Source organism: Nannobrachium achirus (assembly GCF_963921795.1).
Source record: "Nannobrachium achirus genome assembly, chromosome: 6".
Taxonomy (NCBI): Eukaryota; Metazoa; Chordata; class Actinopteri; order Myctophiformes; family Myctophidae; genus Nannobrachium; species Nannobrachium achirus.
This window is the reverse complement of record NC_137815.1, coordinates 33,180,210-33,203,127: the sequence shown is the minus strand read 5'-3', so window position 1 is coordinate 33,203,127 and position 22,918 is coordinate 33,180,210. Positions and strand designations below refer to the sequence as shown.

The 22,918-nt window shown below is 42.8% G+C and overlaps 1 protein-coding gene across 1 annotated transcript; it reads left to right on the top strand.

The window, feature by feature from the left end:
• Window positions 1-377: 377 nt before the first annotated feature.
• On the top strand, window positions 378-22,871 carry tkta (transketolase a; the record flags this gene model as incomplete). The annotated part of the gene is made up of 14 exons (XM_080727653.1): window positions 378-484; window positions 3,756-3,873; window positions 4,379-4,492; window positions 6,061-6,158; window positions 7,804-7,995; window positions 8,926-9,044; window positions 12,450-12,646; window positions 13,304-13,468; window positions 16,406-16,562; window positions 17,924-18,054; window positions 18,167-18,250; window positions 18,967-19,060; window positions 20,395-20,517; window positions 22,684-22,871. 14 exons carry the CDS (start codon window positions 378-380, stop codon window positions 22,869-22,871), a joined length of 1,887 nt encoding a protein of 628 aa, XP_080583779.1.
• Between the last annotated feature and the right edge of the window lie 47 nt (window positions 22,872-22,918).

Below are 22,918 nucleotides of genomic sequence, written 5' to 3'. Positions count from 1 at the left end.
ACACCCATCCCACGTCACCGGGCTCCCCCTCCTTCATGTGCGCACGCGTTTGTGTGTGTGTTTGTGTGCGTGTGTGTGTATGTCACCGTGTGTGCGTATGTACAGTATCTGCACGCACGATAGGATAAAACCTGCTTGTTCTCCTTTGCATCCCTCTCTCCGCCACTCACACACACACCAGCCGGGTGCATCTCTGCCAAGCCCTTTAACGCCCACTCACTCACTCACTCACTCACACACACACCACACAGACACACACATACACCACACGCACACAGTCATACACACATACACTTTCACACACAACATAGCGTTGTTGTTGTTGTTTTCACCCACTTTTTTTCTGGGGTTGTGTTGGTGCTTGATTTGTTGGCTTCATGGAGGACTATCACAAACCTGACCAGCAGACAGTGCAGGCGCTGAGGAACATCGCAAACCGCCTCCGCATCAACTCCATCAAGGCCACCACGGCTGCGGGCAGCGGGTGAGTCTAGTCTCCTCTCTACAGGGTTCCCACGGTCATGAAATTCCTGGAAATATTTTGAAATTTAGAAAGATATTTTTCCAGTACTGGAAAAGTTTTGGAATTTATCAAGGGTCCTGGAAGGTCCTGGAAAAAAATAGCTATGCATTGTCTCTTTGGTTATTGATTTTGTTAATACCTCTGAAATGACAAATTAAACATGGGCCAAATTGTCAAAAATATAGAGGCGGTAATTGTGAAAATAGCCAATCTACATGCACACAATGTAGATCTGCCATTTTCACAATAGAGCTGTTATACAAAATTCCTCAACTCTTAGTGCTCGTCAGGGTGCCGGGTCTCCAGTTAAAATATGATTATTTCGAGGGTCACGGCCTGAAAAGGTTGAGAACCACTGGCATACACTACCTGTCTTTGGGCATTGGTATAAATGTGTGGGAACCCTGTCTCTACTGAGGCACATGCTGCTGCACACGCATGCACGCATGCATGCATGGGCAAGTTGACTCAACTCAACACCTTCCACTGCGCAAAATGTTAGACTGTGCAAAAATCAGATTTTGTGCAAACGTGCATATTTGCACACCTATTCTGCACACAACTGTGGAATCCCTCAGAGGTTCATTTAACTTGGACAATCTCTAAATGTAACTATAAATGTAATACATTTCTGAGACTGTACATATACACACATCAGTGTTGCAAATGTATTAATTAACACAGGAATTCACTGTGTACATTTCTAGCTCTAGCTCTCTCTCTCTCTCTCTCACACACACACACACACACACACACACACACACACACACACACACACACACATGCGCACGCACAAAGGTACGGATGCTAGTCAAAGGGAACATCATGTACCGCCTTTGTTCTAATGCTCTGTTAACGGAATAAAATGATCATGAGTTGTTTACTGAGATGAGACCATTTCGTTTATTGAAGGGATAGAAATGAAATATTGTCTATCCATGTTGTGTAATAAGTACTGTAAAGTCATAGTAACATTAAAGTTATTTAAGCTATTATATTATACATATTGTAAAATAATTGTAATTACTTTCACAAATCACAACCCCTAACGATGGACCGATTTGGGACCGATGCAGATTATGTGAATAATACAAAGAAAATATTTTTTGAGGTTTTAAGAATTCACCCATATAAGTGTGTTCAGATTCATTAGCATTGTTGAGAGACATATTATCTGCTTCTTTTGTTTTGTATTTCCATTGTATTTGCTTCTGCCACTTGAAGAATACATATTTAAGATGAATTTAAATGTAATGACCTCATTGGCTGATCCGTTGGTAGGTGCATGTTGTACATAATAGATAGGCAGATTGCACGTGTGTTGGACGCATGGCCCCAGTGGGAACAATGCTACCATGCATACTGTACTGTATGCCTGCCTTTAACCCATTTAGGCCTAAAAATTATTGAATTCTTTAACCAGTGAAAAATAGCAGATATACAAGCTCACAGCGCGGCACCGAGTGCCGCGCTGCAAGCTTGTAGATCTGCTATTTTTGAAAAAGTCGTGAAAATGTGTGCAAATCTTTGAATATATGTATTTTTAAAGCGAACATTTGTAACTCAAATTTTGCTTCCGGGTGGTCCCTGGAACTAAATATTTTGAGATGGGTGTCCGTGGCCAAATACATATCAATTTGAGGGTCCTTGACATGAAAAGGTTTGAGAACCACTGACATAGTAGTCTCTCAAGAACAGACTAACTGAGCTCCATTTAAGTGAAAAGGACCTTTTCTTTGACGATGGCTGGCCAGATTGCTGACATAGAAACATAGGTTTTTCAAAAAATCTTAGAAGGATTCAAAAGACATTTGTAGAAACCTGTCAAAATTCTAATTTTCACGATTTTTCAAAAATAGCTGTGAGCTTGTATATCTGCTATTTTTCAATATTTAAAGCATAAAATAATGATACACAATATAGTGTACCCCGTTCTGAATGGATTAAATACCTCTGATAGAATCTTGTTGTTTTGTGGAATGGGTTTTTAGAAAAACTTTTGGTCAGAATGATGATTATGAAGAACCATTAATGTTCTGTGTAGGGGTTTGACCATAACGTTATTTGGGGTCTGAAACTGAGAGAGAGCCCAAACCTCTAGTTTAATAAACGTTATTCTTTTTACGCTTTCCCTTAAATTACCACTGAGGATTTAGCAATGTATCACATTATATTATTTCAAATGTATCTCTCTTTCTAACTTTCTTTTGGAATTGTTCACGTTTTCTTTGCAAATTATGATAGTAACCATTTATAATCTGGAAATACGTTTTGGTTGGTTCATAGTGGTTCTCTACTCTTTTGTTCTAAAGAAGTATTAGCCTCAATGTCTTTGATCGCTGATAAAAGAGGCCTATACTTACTTTAGTCTAGCATGCGTCATAGCCGGTCCCTCCACGGCTCCGCCTACTCTCTTTCTCAAGCGGAGTAGGGCGGAGCTGTAAAGAGACTGGCTATGTGAGATTTACATACTCGTTTGCTGCATGGCGCCCTCACTGGTTGGTTCTGAACGACACCTGAAATCTGTGGGAGGCACATTTCCTTAGTAGAGAGAACCGTTTATTGATACACTTAAATAAGCACCAGTCAGTCATTGCAGAGCTTGTTCTTTAGTCTTCATATTTTTTATTTGACACGATTTGGCTTCTTCGTGGACTTCTTCCATATGGGGCTTGCGTGCTTGCGTGCGTGCGTGCATGTGCGTGTGTATGTACATTCATGTAGACCACATGGGCTATACTGATATATTATTGGTTTCAGCTGTTAAAATTCCAAACATGACCTGCTTTAATTCTGTCAGTCTATTAGTAGCTTAATGACTATTATAGTAGTATTCAAATATATATATTTTTTATGTCCAATGTAGGTATTTGTATTTAGGTTCATAGAGTCAACATGAATATACAACTAAATGTGTTTGAAATTAAATCAAAATGTTACATTTCAGGATTCCAATTAAAAAATAACAAAACATAATTCAGGATTCCAATTCAAAAGAAGCAAATATAGCCGATCTACAAGCTCAAACCGCATCGCAGCGCGGTGCATTTTGAGCTTGTAGATCTGCTATTTTTGCTTCTTTTGTATGAGATACTAGAATGACAAAGTAGGACGTAGCAATATGCAATGTGGCCCTCTGGAGTGAAGGTGGAAATATTGTGGCCCTCGCCATCATCAAAGTTGCCCACCCCTGATGTAGACATTTTGAGTAACGGAAGCCTCTTTCCTGCAGGCACCCAACATCATGCTGCAGTGTGGCAGAGATCATGTCTGTCCTCTTCTTTCACAACATGAAGTTTCGACCTGAAGATCCCAGGAACTTCAACAATGACCGTTTCGTCCTGTCTAAGGTTTTAAATGTTTCATCACATGGCACTGAGGCTATTTGAATCTACATTTTTGAACACTTGTGAAATGGGACATTCTGCATAATGAGTCCTTTTACTTTTGGTACTTTAAGTACATTTCGATGCCAATACTTTTGTACTTATTGATTACCAGACGTTTAACTTGATAATTACATTTCTGTTTGGCTTTTAGGCTTTGAAGTTGAACATGGTAGATAATATGACACATAACCTAAATATACAAAGAAATTACTGACATTTGACAACTTACTACTTAAAAAATAACTTTGATAGTGGAAATAGCCGATCTACAAGCTCACAACGCGTCGCGATGCGAGCTTGTAGATCTGCTATTTCCACAATTTTTGACCTTTTTTTTTTTTTTTAAATATATGAATATTTTTCAACATGGAAACGATTATGTCAAAAAATCACGATTAGACGATTATGTAATAATTGTGACAGCCCTACTGACAGCCCCGGTTGTGTCTCCTCCATGCCTCCTCAGGGCCATGCCGCCCCTGCCCTGTACTCCATGTGGGCAGAGACTGGCTACCTGAAGGAGAACGAGCTGTTCAGCCTGTGCCAGGTGGACTCCACCCTGGAGGGCCACCCCACGCCCGTGAGTGTCCCTAGTGTCCCTGTGAGTGTCCACTGCCACACACTGCCACCATGGGCGAAATTAGATCTTATTCTGCATGGGTTTTCAGATCAAAAGGGCCCTGTACTGCTGTCAGGGGGGCCCATAGATTAGGAGATTAGAGACCCCTAATATATTGGAAATGACAAAATACATATCGTCGTTGTCAGGTGTAAACCTCGTATCTCCAAGTATCAAGTTTGTATGTTCTTTCGCAAAGCAAAGCCCTGCTTCATCAGACAAGGCCGTCGCACAAAAGTAGTTTGTGCGACTAGTAGTTTTCACTAGTTTAAATTTTTAAAATGAAAAATGAACGGTTTTGGACATACAAGGTTTTCACCCGACAACGGCGATATAATAGCCTATGAATTTATAATACATTCACCAGTTCGGGGGCCCTTGGGTTTATTAAACCCATCAACCCTATACAAATTACGCTTGTGACTGCCACCCTCTCAGTCCCTCACCCCCCAGCACCCAGCATAGCATGAACACAGCCTCATGTAGACATTTGCTGTACAGATCCATCTAAAAAAAATATATATGTGTCTCTATTATAAATCCTTGTTTTGAGTGGTCTCGTGTAATATTGTAATATTTTGAAATATGGACTTTAGATATTCATGAGCTGTATGCCATGAAATTTCATTTTAACAAAAAAAGGCTTGGAATAATTCATTGGATGTGCAATGCATCTACAATATATGAAGGTTTCAAGAAATATATGAAAGTTTCAAGAAAATGTACTTTGACACAATATTCATTTTTTTTTAGATGGATCTGTATGGTGTCGTCGTATCATGAAGTAAATATTAGTCTTCTTTTTAAAGGAGTAGTTCACCACAAAAGTGACATATTTTCCAACAATTACTCTCCCCATGAAGCCTTGATTTTTTTGCATTCCTAAGCCAATAATTTGATGAGTGGTGGTGTCTCCATGCAGTAGGATAGTGGTTTCAAACCTTTTCATGACAAGGACCCCCAAATTGACACCATTTGAAAAGATGTCAGGGATCCCCACATGTAGATTTTTACAGCTCTAGCAGTGATTTTCAACCATTTTAATTTCAGGGACCCCCAGTCTGACATGTAGGCTACGGACCACATTTAATAGCATTTCTATCTCTGGGACGGGACCCCAATTTATATTGTAAAGTCAATGTTAGTTTAACTCTGAGAGTGTACAAATGGAACCAAATGTAGGGTCCATTTGGTTCCATTTGTACACTCTCAGAGTTAAAGACCCATAAGGGTCAGGGGTCCCCGGACCCCCAGGGGGGTCGCTCAAAGAGTCTCCTACTGAGTGTCCTATTGAACGATGACCGGGTCACCAAATTATTGTCTTAGGAATGTGACAAAAACAAAAACATCTCCGTGAATTCAAGACTTCGTGGGGAGTTAATTGATAGAAAATAGGTAATTTTATGGGTGAACTACTCCTTTAAGTCAATTCTGTGTGTGTGTGTGTGTGTGTGTGTGTGTGTGTGTGTGTGTGTGTGTGTGTGTGTGTGTGTGTGTGTGTGTGTGTGTGTGTGTTCCCGCAATTTCAGAAGCAGCAATTTGTGGATGTGGCTACCGGCTCCTTGGGACAGGGGCTCGGTGTAGCTTGCGGAATGGCTTACACTGGGAAGTACTTTGATAAGGCCAGGTTAGAATTTACACACACACACACACACACACACACACACACACACACACACACACACACACACACACACACACACACACTGACCTATTTTCAATATGTAGTATATTTTCAGCGATGTATTTCAGGAGGTTTTAAATAAATGGTAAATGGTAAATGGTGCATTTATATAGCGCTTTTAATCCAAAGCGCTTTACATAGATTGTGCATTACATTCACCCATTCACACACACATTCACACACCGGTGGCGGAGGAAGCCATGCAAGGCACCAACCTACTCACCGGAGGCAATTAGGGGTTCAGAGTCTTGCCCAAGGACCCTTCGACATTAACTCAGGGGGAGCCCGGATTCGAACTGGGAACCCTTCGGGATTTATACCCTTCGTGCTCTAATACCAGTTTCTCTACCCCTGAGCTATGCCGCCCCTGTGGATAAATGGATAGTTCACCCCCAAAATGCCTTTTAATCTATCGATTCCTCACCTCATGCAGACCTGAATTCATGGATATTCTTTAGTTTTTGTCGCATTCCTAAGCCAATAATTTGAGGAGACTCTTTGTGTCTCCATAGGGAACAAAGCAGGCTCTTTGTGTCCCCATAGGGAACTGCTTTTGGTCATCAAATTATTGGTTTAGGAATGTGTAAAAAACTGAAAGAAATACATTTTTGGGATGACCTATCCCTTTAAGCATTGTCTTTTCTTTTATCTAATTTTGTAGGTTCTTCCATGTATTCATGGCATGGTCAAGGTTTATTTTTACTTTTTATTTTATTTTATCATACAGTGGGAATATTTCTGGGTGTGCAGCGTGGCTGCATGTTCAGCTCTTCCGATTACTTATGCTCTAATAATCACAGCCCCAGCAGCAGTCATGAAGCCTAATTTAATTTAGTAGGACGGTGTCGCTTGCAAACAGGAGCAGATTTTCCATCTAACATGTCGCAATCACTGTGTCATCATGGCGTATAAATTAAATTGGGTTTTCATTTGTTCTAATATGCATCGCTATCACATTTCACCACATGTTAAAATGTGTTTGGATATGAAACAGTGATTGGATATATTAAGCATGTTAGCAATTTCACAGATTAAAAGTGAATTTACCAATTAGGCCTGTATATTTTATTTTGTTGTACACAATGGCATTGCAAAGCTTGTAGATCTACTATTCAAAAAAAAAAGAATGCTTTGAAATCTTTCGCATATGACATGCCCAAAAAAAGGGATTCCAGGTTGAAAGTGTTTTAATCTAGGTTAAAATCCTATATTGGCTCATATAGTAAGACGGTGCTGTGTTGTTTTTGTAGACAAAGAAGTGAGGGTCAATAATCAAAGCAGTCAGCCACTCCCAGCATGGCTACCGATCCAGTCTGTCAGATTAGGGAAAGTGGACCAATTTGACTGGAAACGTGTCAGGGAGCATTAGCTTAGCGACATGACACTTCTCACTGACACCTCCAACACGCACACACACATACGCACACGCACACACACACACACACACACACACACACACACACGCATGCACGCACGCACGCACGCACGCACGCACGCACGCACGCACGCACGCACGCACACACACACACACACACACACACACACACACACACAATGCTTTGATGCAGTCTTTTTGTTTTAACCTCAGTTACAACGTGTACTGCCTGATGGGCGATGGGGAGCTGTCGGAGGGCTCTGTGTGGGAGGCCATGTCCTTCGCCTCCCACTACCAGCTGGACAACCTGGTGGCCATCATGGACATCAACCGTCTGGGCCAGAGCGACCCGGCCCCGCTGCAGCACCACCTGGAGAAGTACCAGAAACGCTGCGAAGCTTTTGGGTAAATAATTGATGAGAGAAAAGATGAGTGTTTTTTTCAGAGGTTGGGGTGCGTGTGTGTGTTTGTGTGTGTGTGCGTGCGTGCGAGTGAGTGAGTGAGAGAGAGAGAGAGTGTGCGTTTGGGGGGGGGGGGGTCCCCAGATGATTCATTTAATGTGCAACATTGTTTTCTCACTCAACAGTAAACAAACCAACACATCAAACATTGGCCAAATTGTCAAATATTAGAGGCAGAAATTGTGAAAAGCCGATCCGTTATTTTCACAATAGAACCGTGTTATATTAAATGGAATGCCTCAACTCTTAGTGCTCGTCATGGTGGAGTTAAAATATGATTATTTTGGAAGTCGCGGCCTCAAAAGGTTGAGAACCACCGGCCTATTACAAGTCCATCTAAAACCGGGTTAGTATAACTGATCTAAAAGTGAACGTTTTTTTAGGCGCCTTGAAACAATGTCATTTCAACGGCTATATAGACGGTCTACATACAGTATACTGTAGATGCTTAAAAAATGGCTAGTCAACATCTAATCTGAGCCTAGCCATCTAAAAACATTCACTTCTAGACCAGTTATAAGTATAACCCGGTTTTAGCCTAGACGCTTAGATGTATTTTAATCCAATAGCCCCAAAAACGGTCAGTGGGCTGTGTGCGTGCGTTCACATGTCTCTGTACGTGTGTGCAATGCATGTGTGTGTTGTGTGCGTGTGTGTGTGTGTGTGTGTGTGTGTGTGAGTGAGAGGGTGTGTGTCTTTTTTATGTCTACATGAGGCACACAGTACACAATGTGCCTCAACAACACTTCTGGTGTGCGTGCGTGCGTGCGTGCGTGCGGTGTGTGTGTGTGTGTGTGTGTGTGTGTGTGTGTGTGTGTGTGTGTGTGTGTGTGTGTGTGTGTGTGTGTGTGTGTGTGTGTGTGTGTGTGTGCAGCTGGCATGCCATCATTGTGGACGGTCACAGCGTGGAGGAGCTCTGCAAGGCCCTGAGCCAGCCTCGCCACCAGCCCACCGCCATCCTGGCCAAGACCATCAAGGGCAAGGGCATTCCAGGTACTGTCTAACTAAACCATCAAGGGCATTCCAGGTACTGTCTAACTAAACCATCAAGGGCATTCCAGGTACTGTCTAACTAAACCATCAAGGGCATTCCAGGTACTGTCTAACTAAACCATCAAGGGCATTCCAGGTACTGTCTAACTAAACCATCAAGGGCATTCCAGGTACTGTAACTAAACCATCAAGGGCATTCCAGGTACTGTCTAACTAAACCATCAAGGGCATTCCAGGTACTGTCTAACTAAACCATCAAGGGCATTCCAGGTACTGTCTAACTAAACCATCAAGGGCATTCCAGGTACTGTCTAACTAAACCATCAAGGGCATTCCAGGTACTGTCTAACTAAACCATCAAGGGCATTCCAGGTACTGTCTAACTAAACCATCAAGGGCATTCCAGGTACTGTCTAACTAAACCATCAAGGGCATTCCAGGTACTGTCTAACTAAACCATCAAGGGCATTCCAGGTACTGTAACTAAACCATCAAGGGCATTCCAGGTACTGTAACTAAACCATCAAGGGCATTCCAGGTACTGTCTAACTAAACCATCAAGGGCATTCCAGGTATTGTGTCGTCACAGGGAGGCTGTCAGAACCTTCCCTAAAACATGCGAGACAGGTGTACCAATGTACAGATTTATTTTTTGATGTTATACTGTTTAGAGTAGACCGTTGATAGGTTCTTCGTTTATCTATGACCATAGATTACAATGTCTATGGTTTTTGGTTTACCTAGCCTAAAGTATGACTCTAGATTACTATTACCAGTAAGACTCCCTAATCGGGAGATAAGCGACCGTTGGTCGCTTATCTCCATAAATAGGCCAAAAAGTAGTTTGTGCAAAATCGTCCTGATGGTGGCGCTAGATGGGACAGATGCGTTGTGATTACATGACTGTAGAGATACTGTGTACTGGTGTGCATGATTTTAGGGCAAATCTGTAGGAGCAGGGTGACTGTAGAGATACTGTGTAGTGGTTTGTGTGATTTTAGGTATGTTCTTGCAAAAGTCTCATTTCTTCTAGAAGTCTTCAAATCTTGTGTGTTGTCTTCATTGAGTTTGGGAGAAATGCCAATACTAGCATGCAAGATGCAAGCTCTCCTGCTAAAAGTAGACACACCCACAGGCAGATCTTGATAGTGGACCCAGGTCTGTTTATTTAAGCATGGAGGCTCATCCTTCCTGGACTCCCTGGTGTGAAGGGGTGTGTGTGTGTGTGTGTGTGTGTGTGTGTGTGTGTGTGTGTGTGTGTGTGTGTGTGTGAGAGAGAGAGAGGACAGTGGCAACATTCCTTGCCACTTGGCAGGTCACACATTATGTTTGGGAGAGAGAGAGAGAGAGTGTGTGTGTGTGTGTGTGTGTGTGTGTGTGTGTGTGTGTGTGTGTGTGTGTGTGTGTGTGTGTGTGTGTGTGTGTGTGTGTGTGTGACACAGAGAGAGCAGCCCCGTTGGGGTGGTCATTTGGTCATTTTTGCACATTTGGTAATTTTTTACACCTGGGGGTCCCCCAGGGACCTGGGGGTCCCCGAAACTCCGGGGGTCCTTGGAGGTTGTAGTTTGGCAGGCAAGGAGTGTGTGTGCAAAATCTGGCATGGATCGGGGCAACGGTTGCAGAGATATGAGCAGGGCAAAAGTGTGACGTGTGACGTGTGACAGAGGGAGTGACGGAGGGACAGCCGGTGGAGGTTTGGATAGTGTGCAAGTAACTGCGACCTACGGTCGCAACTATGCATTTGATGTATTACCTCGCGTTCACCTTGCTTACGGTAAATCGCCCCGGATTAAGAGCGTCTGCTAAATGCAAAAATGAATAAATTGATTCTCATAATGGATTGCATTTTATAGCTCTCTTCTAAGCACGCAAAGCGCTTTACAGTGACCCATCTATCAGTATGCATTCTGTACCAACCAAAATGATGCATCATCAGCAAGCAAATCCATAGTGTTCACTGTTCATTAAAAGGTTACCGGTAGGCCTGGGCCGTGGTCCAGCGGTCCAGGCTCTTAGGCTGATGTGTAGCCTGACAGAGCACCGCAGGTTCGAGTCCCGTTCCCGACAATCTTTGCTACGTGTTTCTCCCCATCTCTCTCTCCCTGTTTCCTGTCTGTCTCTACTGTAAATCTATAAATAAAGCCCAAAAAGCCCCCTCAAAAAAGGTTACCGGTATGCATAACATGTATAATCTGTCGTACAGAGATGGCTCACTCAACCTTGCTCTAAAACCTTGCATCGCAATGAGTTGTGAACTCGTAGATCAGCTTTTTTCGCCGCATGCAAGACGCTGCCGCCATACTTTGTCTTAAACTCTAAAGACTTTATTGATGTGGTTGTTTAACACTATCATTCATGTAACACTATCATTCCTGCACAATGCCACTCTTGGGTCCTCATATCGTGCAGTATGCACAGCACTATGTGATGCAATAAGTGCATGATTCAACATGGTCTACCACACACAACTGCAAAACCACAGCAAATTGTTGTCTTTTTAATTTTGGTCCCGAACAAGACCGACCTGTGGTTCTTCAACAACAAAGCCTATCAACCCTATCATTCTTGCAGAATGTTACTCTTGGGTCCTCATACAGTATCCTCCTGTTTGTACAGCATTAAGTTCTGCAATAACTGCTTTATTCAATATGGGCGGTCTCTGTTACCTACTAGGGCATTCACGAATAGTGATTTTTAGTATTTGAATTATTCGACCTCTAAGTATTCAAATAGTTGAATATTCGACAGGACTGGCCAAACTGTCAAATATTAAGTAAGCAAGAGGTGAACATTGTGAAAATAGCAGATCTACATGCTCAGAACGCCTCGCGTTGCGAGGTGTTGTGAGCATGTAGATCTGCTATTTTCACAATATTTATCTGCGGAACCGAGTCACATTAAATGTAATACCTACAATTCCAATGCTTGTCAGGGTGGGGGTCCTCAGTTCAAATATGAGAACCCCTGGTATAGAGCATTAACCAATTCCTCCACCAGGGGCATTGACAACTCATTCTTATGACTTCCTATCTAGCCAAGCTTTATAAACTATATATCTTTTAAAGAGAAAACAATAAAATAAAATAAAATAAACGAATATTCGACTTCGGTGAACAACGTCGAATAGTGAATGAATGAATGAATGAATGAATGAATGAATGAATGAATTATTTTATTTGAGTGTCATGCCATGCACCTCGTGGCCCATCCCTCATGGGATTATATGACACCTTTTCAAACAAGGTTACAATATTCTTAAGTACATTCTTTTTTTTATAGTAATTAAACTAATTGTGATTAGTGACTTTGACATCCGAATATTTGAATATTTGGTGAATGCCCTATTACCTACAACTGAAAATCGAAATGACTTCTTATCGTATTTCTTTTGTTTTTGTTCTTTAGCTGCAGAGGACAAGCTAGGCTGGCACGCCAAGCCTCTGCCCAAGGACATGGCAGAGGTGGTGATGAAGGAGCTGCAGAGTCGCATGGTGAACAGCAGCAAGCGGCTGTACCCTGCCGCGCCCCTGGAGGACGCACCGCCCGTCAGCCTGAGGAACGTCAGGATGCCCAGCGCTCCGAGCTATAAGCCTGGAGAGAAGGTAATGTTCTGTATATCCCCCAATGACCAGAGGTGTACAGTTAAGCACTGTATATCCCCCAATGACCAGAGGTGTACAGTTAAGCACTGTATATCCCCCAATGACCAGAGGTGTACAGTTAAGCACTGTATATCCCCCAATGACCAGAGGTGTACAGTTAAGCACTGTATATCCCCCAATGACCAGAGGTGTACAGTTAAGCACTGTATATCCCCCAATGACCAGAGGTGTACAGTTAAGCACTGTATATCCCCCCAATGACCAGAGGTGTACAGTTAAGCACTGTACTTAAGCAAAAAGGTTGAGGTATTACTGTACTGGAGTATTTCCAATTTTTTTTACTTTTACTTCTGCTCCACCCTCATACATCTCGGAGGAAAATGTTGTACTTTTACTCCATTACGATTATTTGAAAACTTTATCCACCTCTTTCCGCGGGAGTTTGCTGGAGGCGACTGGAGATTATGCACACACATGCACACACGCACACGCACACGCACACACACACACACACACACACACACACACACACACACACACACACACACACACACACACACACACACACACACACACACACACACAAAGGAATAACAGATATTTACCCATTAAGTCTGTTATAATGACTGCTATACTGATTGGTTTTTCCCTCTACAGATTGCCACTCGTAAGGCCTATGGGATGGCTCTGGCCAAGCTGGGCCGTTACAACGAGCGAGTCGTGGCCCTCGACGGAGACACCAACAACTTCACCTACTCTGAAATCTTCAAGAACGAGCACCCTAACCGCTTTGTCGAGTGCTACATCGCTCAGCAAAACATGGTACAGTATGACCTACTCAGGGGTGTCGCACCACATTCTGGACCCTGGGTACAAGCATTCACTGCGGGCCCCCCGTGAATGTTCTTCATAGGGGGAGGGGTTTAACCCATTTAGACTGGGAACGCATTATTACGCGTTATTTTGTGCTTTAACTATTGAAAAATAGTAGATGTACAAGCTCACAGCGCGGCACTTTGGTGCCACGCTGCGAGCTTGTAGATGTGCTATTTCTTTTAAATCGTGATTTAGATTTGTGCAAGTCTAACCTATGTTTCTATATCAGTGGTGCCCACACTTTTTCATGTGAACGACCCCCAAAATGATATGTACTTGGCTACGGACCCCCATCTCAAAATATTTAGTTCCAGGGACCCCCCAGAGTTACAAATGTTCTCTTAAAAAATACATATATTCAAAGATTTGCACACATTTTCACGACTTTTCAAAAATAGCATATTTACAAGCTCGCAGCACAGCACTCGGTGCCGCGCTGTGAGCTTGTATATCTGCTATTAGTCAATAGCTAGAGTATAAAATAATTAAGGCCCTTCCACCTTGGGCCCTAGTAACTCAGTCCCACTAAAAAACGTTTTTTTTTTTTTTTTTTTCAGACCAGTTATAACCCGATTTTAGAGGGACATTTAATAGTCGACTATGGCTCAGTGGGCGAGTTCTCTGAATCACACATCCTCTTATCTCCGGCACCGTTGCCCCTATCCATGCCAAACTTTGCACACACACTCCTTGGCTGGCAAACCACAACCATCGCCCATGATTTCTCACATGCCCCTGTTCTAGCGCCACCATGAGGCTGCGTGTATACATGTGACCTGACCGTCGCTTATCTGATTATCCGATTAGGGAGTCTTACTGGTAGCCGACTATGGCTCAGTGGGCGAGTTCTCTGAATTACACATCCTCTCAAATGTTCAGAAGTGGATTTTCCCCCAAATAAAGCTCCTCTCTGTTCACATCCAGTGTTGATTTGCTGAGTATAGTACCCTCTCCCGCCTCTGATTGGCTGAGTCCACCCACATGTCTCTGTGTCTGTGTGTGTGTGTGTGTGTGTGTGTGTGTGTCTGAGGCTGCTGGATGATTAAATAATACATTGGGTGTTCCATCCATGATGTGAGTGACCCACTTACTGCACACCACTCTCTGCAGTGTGCTGCAAGGCAGCTGCTGCCTATGGCTGGCCAGCCTCCGTCTGAACTCCTCTCGTGTTTATTTGACCCTGGTAGATTAACATTTTTTGGGAGAGAGACGATCTAAGGGCCTTGCTGGATTTAATGTAGCAGCACCCAATCTAGGTCAGGCGCATGTGTGATGTGAAGCAGTTATGACAGACAGGTTTCGGAGGTGAAATATTAATCAGTGCGGAGAGAGGGGTGGGGCCATCTGGCTGCATGCACGACAGTTCTCATAATGTCGCCATGTGCAGAGCTGAAACAACCTTCATTCAAAAAGCCGAAATTAGACAGGGTTCACTGAAATCGGCAGTGAAAGTGAACCATGAACCTATACAATCAAAGACAGATATTTATAGACATGTTTTGTTGTCGAATGGAATCTATTTGTATCCGATAAAGCTCTGCAGGGGTGTTGCACCAAATTCTGGGCCCCGGGTACAAGGATTCACTGTGGGGCCCCTGTGCTTTAACTATTGAAAAATAGCAGATATACAAGCTCACAGCGCGGCACCGAGTGCCGCGCTGCGAGCTTGTAGATCTGCTATTTTTGAAAAATCATGAAAATCTTTGAATATTTCAAATCCTTCCAAGGTTTTTTGAAAAATCTATGTTTCGATGTCAGTGGAGCTCAAACCCTTTCATGTGAAGGACCCCCAAAATTATATGTATTTGGCCACGGACCCCCATCTCAAAATATTTCGTTCCAGGGGCCCCCCAGAAGCAAAATTTGAGTTACAAATGTTCGCTTAAAAAATACATATATTCAAAGATTTGCACACATTTTCACTACTTTTCAAAAATAGCAGATCTACAAGCTCACAGCGCGGCACTCGGTGCCGCGCTGTGAGCTTGTATATCTGCTATTTTTCAATAGTTAAATATAAAGTAATTAAGGCCCCTCCACCACCTTGGGCCCTAGTAACTCAGTCCCACTTTCCTACCCCTTGTGACGCCCCTGAAGCTCTGTAGCATCACTTAGACACGTTAAAAGGAATTACCTATGGTCAGTTTTTCAAGTGATAGATGGATAGATGGCAATCTTGATAATATTTGAGACACATTCAGGAGGTAAGCTCAGGGATTGGGGAGGACTTTCAAGACAGGAAAGAGGAAATGATCCAAGGAAGCATGCCAAAGATTCCTCTCATATGTGACAGTAAAGCTTCTGAGCTTTGATAGAGGGACTCTCTAACTTTATCTTTTGTTCAAAGAAGCAGGATCCATCCCTTTATATGACACATGCAGGAGATTTCTGACCCTTTGGATGTTCGTCTCAAGATCAAATGTGGGGGAATCATGAGAGTTCACCTGAAGCACTAGAACAGGGGTCTTCAACAGGGGTTCATCAGAGTTACTATAGGGGGTCCTCCAGATCTTTGTATGATAGAAACTTTTTTTTCTCCTTTTTTACATTAACCTTGAACCCTAGTGTCCATATTCTGAGAACTTTGGCCAATAATAGCAGATCTACAAGCTTGTGCTGCGAGGCGTTGTGAGCTTGTAGATGGCTATTTTCGGCCAAGAGGTTTTGCGTAGAGGGGGGAAAAGAGCAGACCAAGTACAGAGTGAAAGGACAAGTTTATTAAGTATTGACGGTTCAATACTGTGTATGAAAACACAAATTGACATGAATCCAAAATACACTGATGATTGTGCTATCAAACAATGAAACTATGTGGGGACTATGAAAAGGGTTGTGGTAACCTTCCATTCTTTGACTTGTGCTTACCGTATTCATGTCCTATAGGTCAGCGTTGCCACAGGCTGTGCTGCCCGCGAGAGGAACGTGGTGTTTGCCAGCACACTGGCCTCCTTCTTCACCCGCGCATACGACCAGCTCCGCATGGCCGCCATCTCAGAGAGCAACATCAACCTGTGTGGCTCCCACTGTGGCCTGTCCATTGGTTAGTAGTAAACCTTATACAATCTCCCTCTCTGTGGTGCACACTTCAATCCCTACCATCATGTTCTGCACCCCCACTCTCACAAAAGATAGACCCTAACACCAATGTTCACCACTTCCCAAGGTAACAGGCACTAAGAGTGGGGCACCTCGATGTCAAATTTGCTATTTTTACCAAAATGTAAAAAAGATACTTTACATTTTTGTTGTTGTTATTTTTGTATTTATTTACATTTTGGACAAAATAGACAATTTGAAATTAAAGTGCCCACTCTTCCTCAGTGCCCATTGTATCCCTTCCCAAAACCCGTTCATAAGAGACCCCTTTCTCACACCCTCCTATGTGGAAATGTGTCACAAAAATAAATGTTCTGTCTGTGTGTGTGTGTGTGTGTGTGTGTGTGTGTGTGTGTGTGTGTGTGTGTGTGTGTGTGTGTGTGTGTGTGTGTGTGTGTGTGTGTGAGCGTGCTCGTGTGCGTGCGTGCGTGCGTGCGTGCGTGCGTGATGTTGTTTGTGTCCTTTCTCTCCCTTCCTCTAATGTTGTGTTTTCCTTGTACCCCTCACCCCTCACCCTCTGCTGGCGTGCTCCTCTAGTTCTCAGCCTTCCCTTCTTTCACCTTTCCTGTCTGTCCTGGAAGCTGTCACCATCAGGGAACCAGGTGTCCCTCTGTTAGTGTGCAGGTACACTGCATGACACTCTCTACCTGTATGTCTGGACACCTGCATGCATACTGTTGTAGCTCAGGGCTTCTCAAAGAAGTGGGTGCCGTGGCACCCTAGGGTGCCATGACGCATGTCCAGGGGTGCCTCAGAATACTTTGATAATATTTGGAATGTATGGATGTCACTTCAGTTTAAACACTTAGAGACCCACTATACTTGCGAGTTAAACTGTAGGCCTGCTTGGTGTGTTCTTTTTCAGCCTACAGTACACCAAGTCTCTTCACCCAAATAATAGCTGATCTACAAGCTCACAACACGTCACAATGTGACGCGTTGTGTGAGCTTGTAGATTTGCAATTTCCGGTGAATGTTCCCCCCAGAATAGGAATGCTGGGGTTTATGTAGTTAAACGCCAAGTATAAAGGTTATTTTTTCAGTCTGTCCTCATGACATACACTGTATCTTTGGGGGGGAAATATATATTTATGTACCGTTAATATGATAAAAGGTGCTATAAAGTAACTCTACTGTAAGTAACGAATTCAGGGGTGCCGCGGATGAAAAAGTTATTCGCCAATGGGGAGATCAAAGCCCAAAATGTTTGAGAACCACTGCAGTGTACTAGCTGTCAGTTGACCCGTTGGCCAGTAGATGCTATTTGTGGATACAAAATGTGAGTTTTTCCACGTATTTCCACAGGAGAGGACGGTCCCTCTCAGATGGGGCTGGAGGACATGGCCATGTTCAGGGCCATTCCTACAGCAACCATCTTCTATCCCAGTGATGGTGTGTCTACTGAGAAGGCTGTGGAGCTAGCTGCGAATACAAAGGTACTGTACTTAAAACCTATACAAAGCTAGGTGGCTTCATGACATTATCTCTTCATATTACATAATTATGAAAGATACTGTTAATACTGATAATGCTTTTGTGTGTGTGAAGGGTATTTGCTACATCAGAACTAGCCGCCCAGAGAATGCCATCATCTATAACAGCAACGAGGACTTCCATGTTGGACAAGCCAAGGTAGAACAAAAGTGTTTTATACCACTTAAGCCCTATTTTATACGGCAATAGCCGATGTACGATCACAATGCACCCTCATGTTATGTGTTGTGACGTGAGCTTGTACAGTAGATCTGCAATTTGTGTTATTTGTGAGTATGAAGTATTTCACCGCTAATAATGACATGCTCCAAAATAGGTTGAAAATAGTTTTTTTAAAGGGGATACACCATGCATTTAAAAAGTATTTATGTCATATTGTTTATGTCCCAAAAACGTTTTTCAAAAGGTTTGAGGCTAAATTACCACTCCTGAATAGAGAGCCTCTCTCATTTTTGAATGGCTCTCAGAGCATTTCAGTAAATTTTTTTTTGTGAAATTTTTTTTTTCGAAAAAAAAAGAAAAAAAAAGAAAAAAGAAAATCTTTTTTTTATGATGACGTCACAATCGGCAGATGACGTCACAATCGGCAGCAAATCTGGATAGCCTGTTTTGAGAACCTGTGGGATACTTTTAACCTTCGCCTTCTCAAAACCAGAGAAAGACACAACGGTCAGAAATGGGACTTTGTGAGGATAGAAGGTGCTAGTGGGACCCCAAAAAAAGGTTTTAAAATCGGAAAAGTGAAATTTCATGGTGTATCACCTTTAAATAAAGGAGATGTGAAATCTGGGGTGATGTCATGTGTCCTCCTGCCTCCCTGGCTGAGTGCCAGTGTTTCCTCTGCCTCTCACCAGGTGGTGTGTCAGAGCAAGGAGGACCAGGTGACCGTGGTGGCAGCCGGGGTCACCTTGCACGAGGCTCTGGCTGCAGCTGAGCAGCTCAAGAAAGGTAAGATACCATACCTCCATTTCTAATCTAGCAAAAATAGTGGTTCTACAAGTTCTCAACGCGTCATCAAGCGACCCCTTGAGAGCTTGTAGATCCACTATTTTCACTATTTGTTTGTGGGCGAAGAGAGAAAATGTTCTTGATGCCCAAATGCTCAGTGTACTGTTCAGTATCGGCAAAAAGACAATTTCAACGCGCTTACAGCCAGCTGAAGGTAGAAGGGCTCGTCGGCGCTCAACATGGACAACTTGAATCAGAGAGAATATAGTGCAGTCAATCTGAGGTTTGACCCAAAAGAAATTGCAATAGTAATGGTTCAAGGTTTTTTATGATCCTTAGGGTCATCCAAAACACATGTTAAAAATCTTCCAAAATATTCTTAGTGGATCCAGGTAAATTCAGGGGGTTCAAGTTTGGGTCCCTTCACTTACTATACAGGAAAAAATACCCTCCAAAAAATCTTCTTTAAGTAGCATGTGAGGGGTCTAACTAGGGGGTTTTCATGATTCTGAATCCATTGCAAGCATTTGTTTTGCACGAAAAACATTCCTCGGGCTAAAAATGGACCCACAAAAGTGTGAAAAGTGATGACTCGTCACTAAACCATCACTATACGATAGTGTTGTGGGCCCGTTTTTGGCCAGAGGAATGTTTTTCGTGCAAAACAAATGCTTGCAATGGATTCAGAATCATGAAAACCCCCTGAATTTACCTTGATCCACTAAGAATATTTTGGAAGATTTTTAATATGTGTTTTGGATGACCCTAAGGATCATAAAAAACCCTGAATGATTACTATTGCAATTTCTTTTGGGTCATTCCCCTTTTTAGCTTAGATTGACTGGCCTAATAGTACAGGCACTTCAAGAGAGACTAGACAAATAAAATACTGGAGCACTCGAATGGTCTGCACGTGTATATTATTTTGCAGGGGTGACTGACGTTTCAACTTGATTGCGTTTTCCTCAGAGTCAAACAGGAAAGACTTAGTATAATATTATGCAGGATAAGAATCCAGTTTTGTTTTGGATGTCTGAATGTTATTATGTAATGTTGGCTGTTCAATATAGGAGGTTTTTGTTTTTGGAAAATGAATTGAGAATGCTACCTTGCCCTGCCTTCAGATGCAAAAAGAGTGGATCTTTTTATGGTAGATTTTTATCACACAATAAATGACTGATATTGTTATTCCATCAATTAACTGTGTTACACAGTTAATTGCATGTAAATAAATGCTTGCCTTTAATCAAATCTTTGTTTCTTTGAGATTTTAGCCAAAGCTTTAGTTTTTTTTTCCCCTTTTCTTTTTAACAATATCCTGATGATTTTTTCAGAGAGGATCTTCATTAGGGTCATCGACCCATTCACAGTCAAACCACTGGATTCCAAAACCATCATTGACCATGCCCGCACCACCAGAGGGCGCATCATCACCGTGGAAGATCACTACTATGAAGGTGCGTCATGGAATCTATTCATTTTTTAGACCAAGGGGTCTTCAACGTTTTCAGGCCAAGGACCCCTTAGTTGAGAGAGAGATGAAGCAGGGACCCCACAACCTTTTCATAGATTCCATAGATTCATCGTTTGACAGCACAATCATCAGTGTATTTTGGATTCATGTCAATTTGTGTACACCAAACCACGTTGCCGAAAATAGCCGATCTACAAGCTCACAACGCCACACAGCTTGTAGATCTGCTATTTTTGGCTAAAGTTATCATAATCAAATCAAATCAAACTTTATTTATATAGCACGTTTACAAACAGGCAAGCTGAACCAAAGTGCTGTGCAACATTTAAAAACACAGGCAATACAAATCATCAAAGCAGTTTAAAAAGGAAACAAAGATGCAGGAAAACAATTAGAAAAACAACAAAACAAAAGATTACTTTAAATGCAATTAGGAGCAATTAAAAACAACTAGGTGGGTTGAATTTAAATGCAATTAAAAGCCTGGGAAAACAAATGGGTTTTTAATAACGATTAAAAATCGTAAAAGAAAAAAATCGTAATATGGACGCTAGGGCACACAAAGATTTGGAGGACCCCCTGTAGTAACTCTGAGGACCCCTAGGGCCCCCGGACCAGACCAGTCTGTTAACCATTTACATTTTAGCATATAGCTATACTATACTATATGTGATTGGGGCCATCATTGGTCTAGACTAGAGTCTAGACAGAGTGTGTTGCCATGGCTCATTTCTATTGGCTCAGCGACATAGATGTTTTATGATTGATTGATTGAATACATTCTTAAGACAGACATGTAAACAGCACGAGGTACAGTCAGACGTTTGAGCGAAAAGGATACAAAAAAAAAGGTCCTGGGGACTTGTTTCCATTGTGGTCCTATCAATATGGCAGGATGCCATATTACATATGCCTATGTGATATGGCGGGATGTATTTCATTGGATAAGGAGAAGCAGAGAGTAGTGTGGCGCATGACTTCAGCTGAGCAGGGAGAGAGGAAGGCCCAGAGAGGATGAGAGCTGTCAGATTTCCTTGGCTGAGCGTGTGCCCAGGAGGCTTTCTGTGACCTACATAATACAAACACAGCTATGCCAATCCAATGTGGGCATGCGCCTGGGCACGTTAACATGGTGGGGGTGGGCAGGGGCATGGACGGAACTAAAGGATATGAGAGGCATTTTTATCGGACAGACGCTGAGCCTCTAACCCATACATGGGCCACATGCGGCCCCCACCTTCACTTAATGCGGCTAATATCGGAAATAATGTTATTGATTTCAGCTGTTACAATTCTAAACATGCAAACATGACCCACTTTAATTTCTTCAGTCTATATCTTAACACATACACAGCCATTTACAATATGCGTTTGCGCCTATACTGCCAGGAATATTATTAATTTTTCAGAGTCACAGTAGATCTCCCTTATATGCATGACATTTTGGTAGGCTGTAGTCTATATAGTGTACACTAGATGTCGCCAGCGATTAAGGTCTCTGGCGATTGCTAGAAGGCCTCAAATTAGCGTTAGCATGGAACGGCCCGGGACCCGTGCACGCCATCCGCGCTCTTAAAAAAAAAAAAAAAGTATCGACTATGTGCCTTAGATGCCCAATTGACGCACAGAGCCTTCAAACCGGATCAAGATCCGACGTTTAGAACGTGAGATAGAGCCGAGTTGCTGTAATGGCTTCCAATGTAAAATATATGCTCGGGTACATGTTTGACACGCTCGATTTCCGGTTTCCGGCGATGACGTCACTTCCATCGCAGAATCCTTGCTGAAGCTTATATGAAGCTAGAATGGTCATTTATAGCTCAAAAAATGTCAAAAAAATACCAAGATCATCAGAAAATGATCCCCAAGGCAACGTTTGGCGATCTGGCACGGTTTGGCGTCCTCAAAATGGCGATGAAAGGCGATTTGGCTAAGAATGAGTTGACTATTACTAGTCTTTTTTTTTTTTATGTTCGTTGTATTTGTATTTAGTCCTTGTAGTTATTCCTCCCATGCATTTAAAAAGCAGAAATTTCCCTTTAAGAAAATGTACAGAAAGGTGAATGGATCTCTCTGAGACAGACAGACAGACAGCACCCCACTGCGTTCTCCTTCTCACACATGACGTGACACATTGATTTTCCTACAGGTGGCCTGGGGGAGGCGGTGTGCTCGGCCGTAGTCAATGAGTCTGGCTTCATTCTGAACCGCCTGGCCGTGTCCCATGTCCCCCGCAGCGGCAAACCCCACGAGCTGCTCAAGATCTACGGCATCGACCGCGACGCCATCGCTCAGGCCGTCCGCAAGATGCTCAGCGGCTCTGCCAACGCCAAGTAGAGACCTCCTCCTTCCTGCCTCACCCAACTGTTAAAGGAGAATTCCGG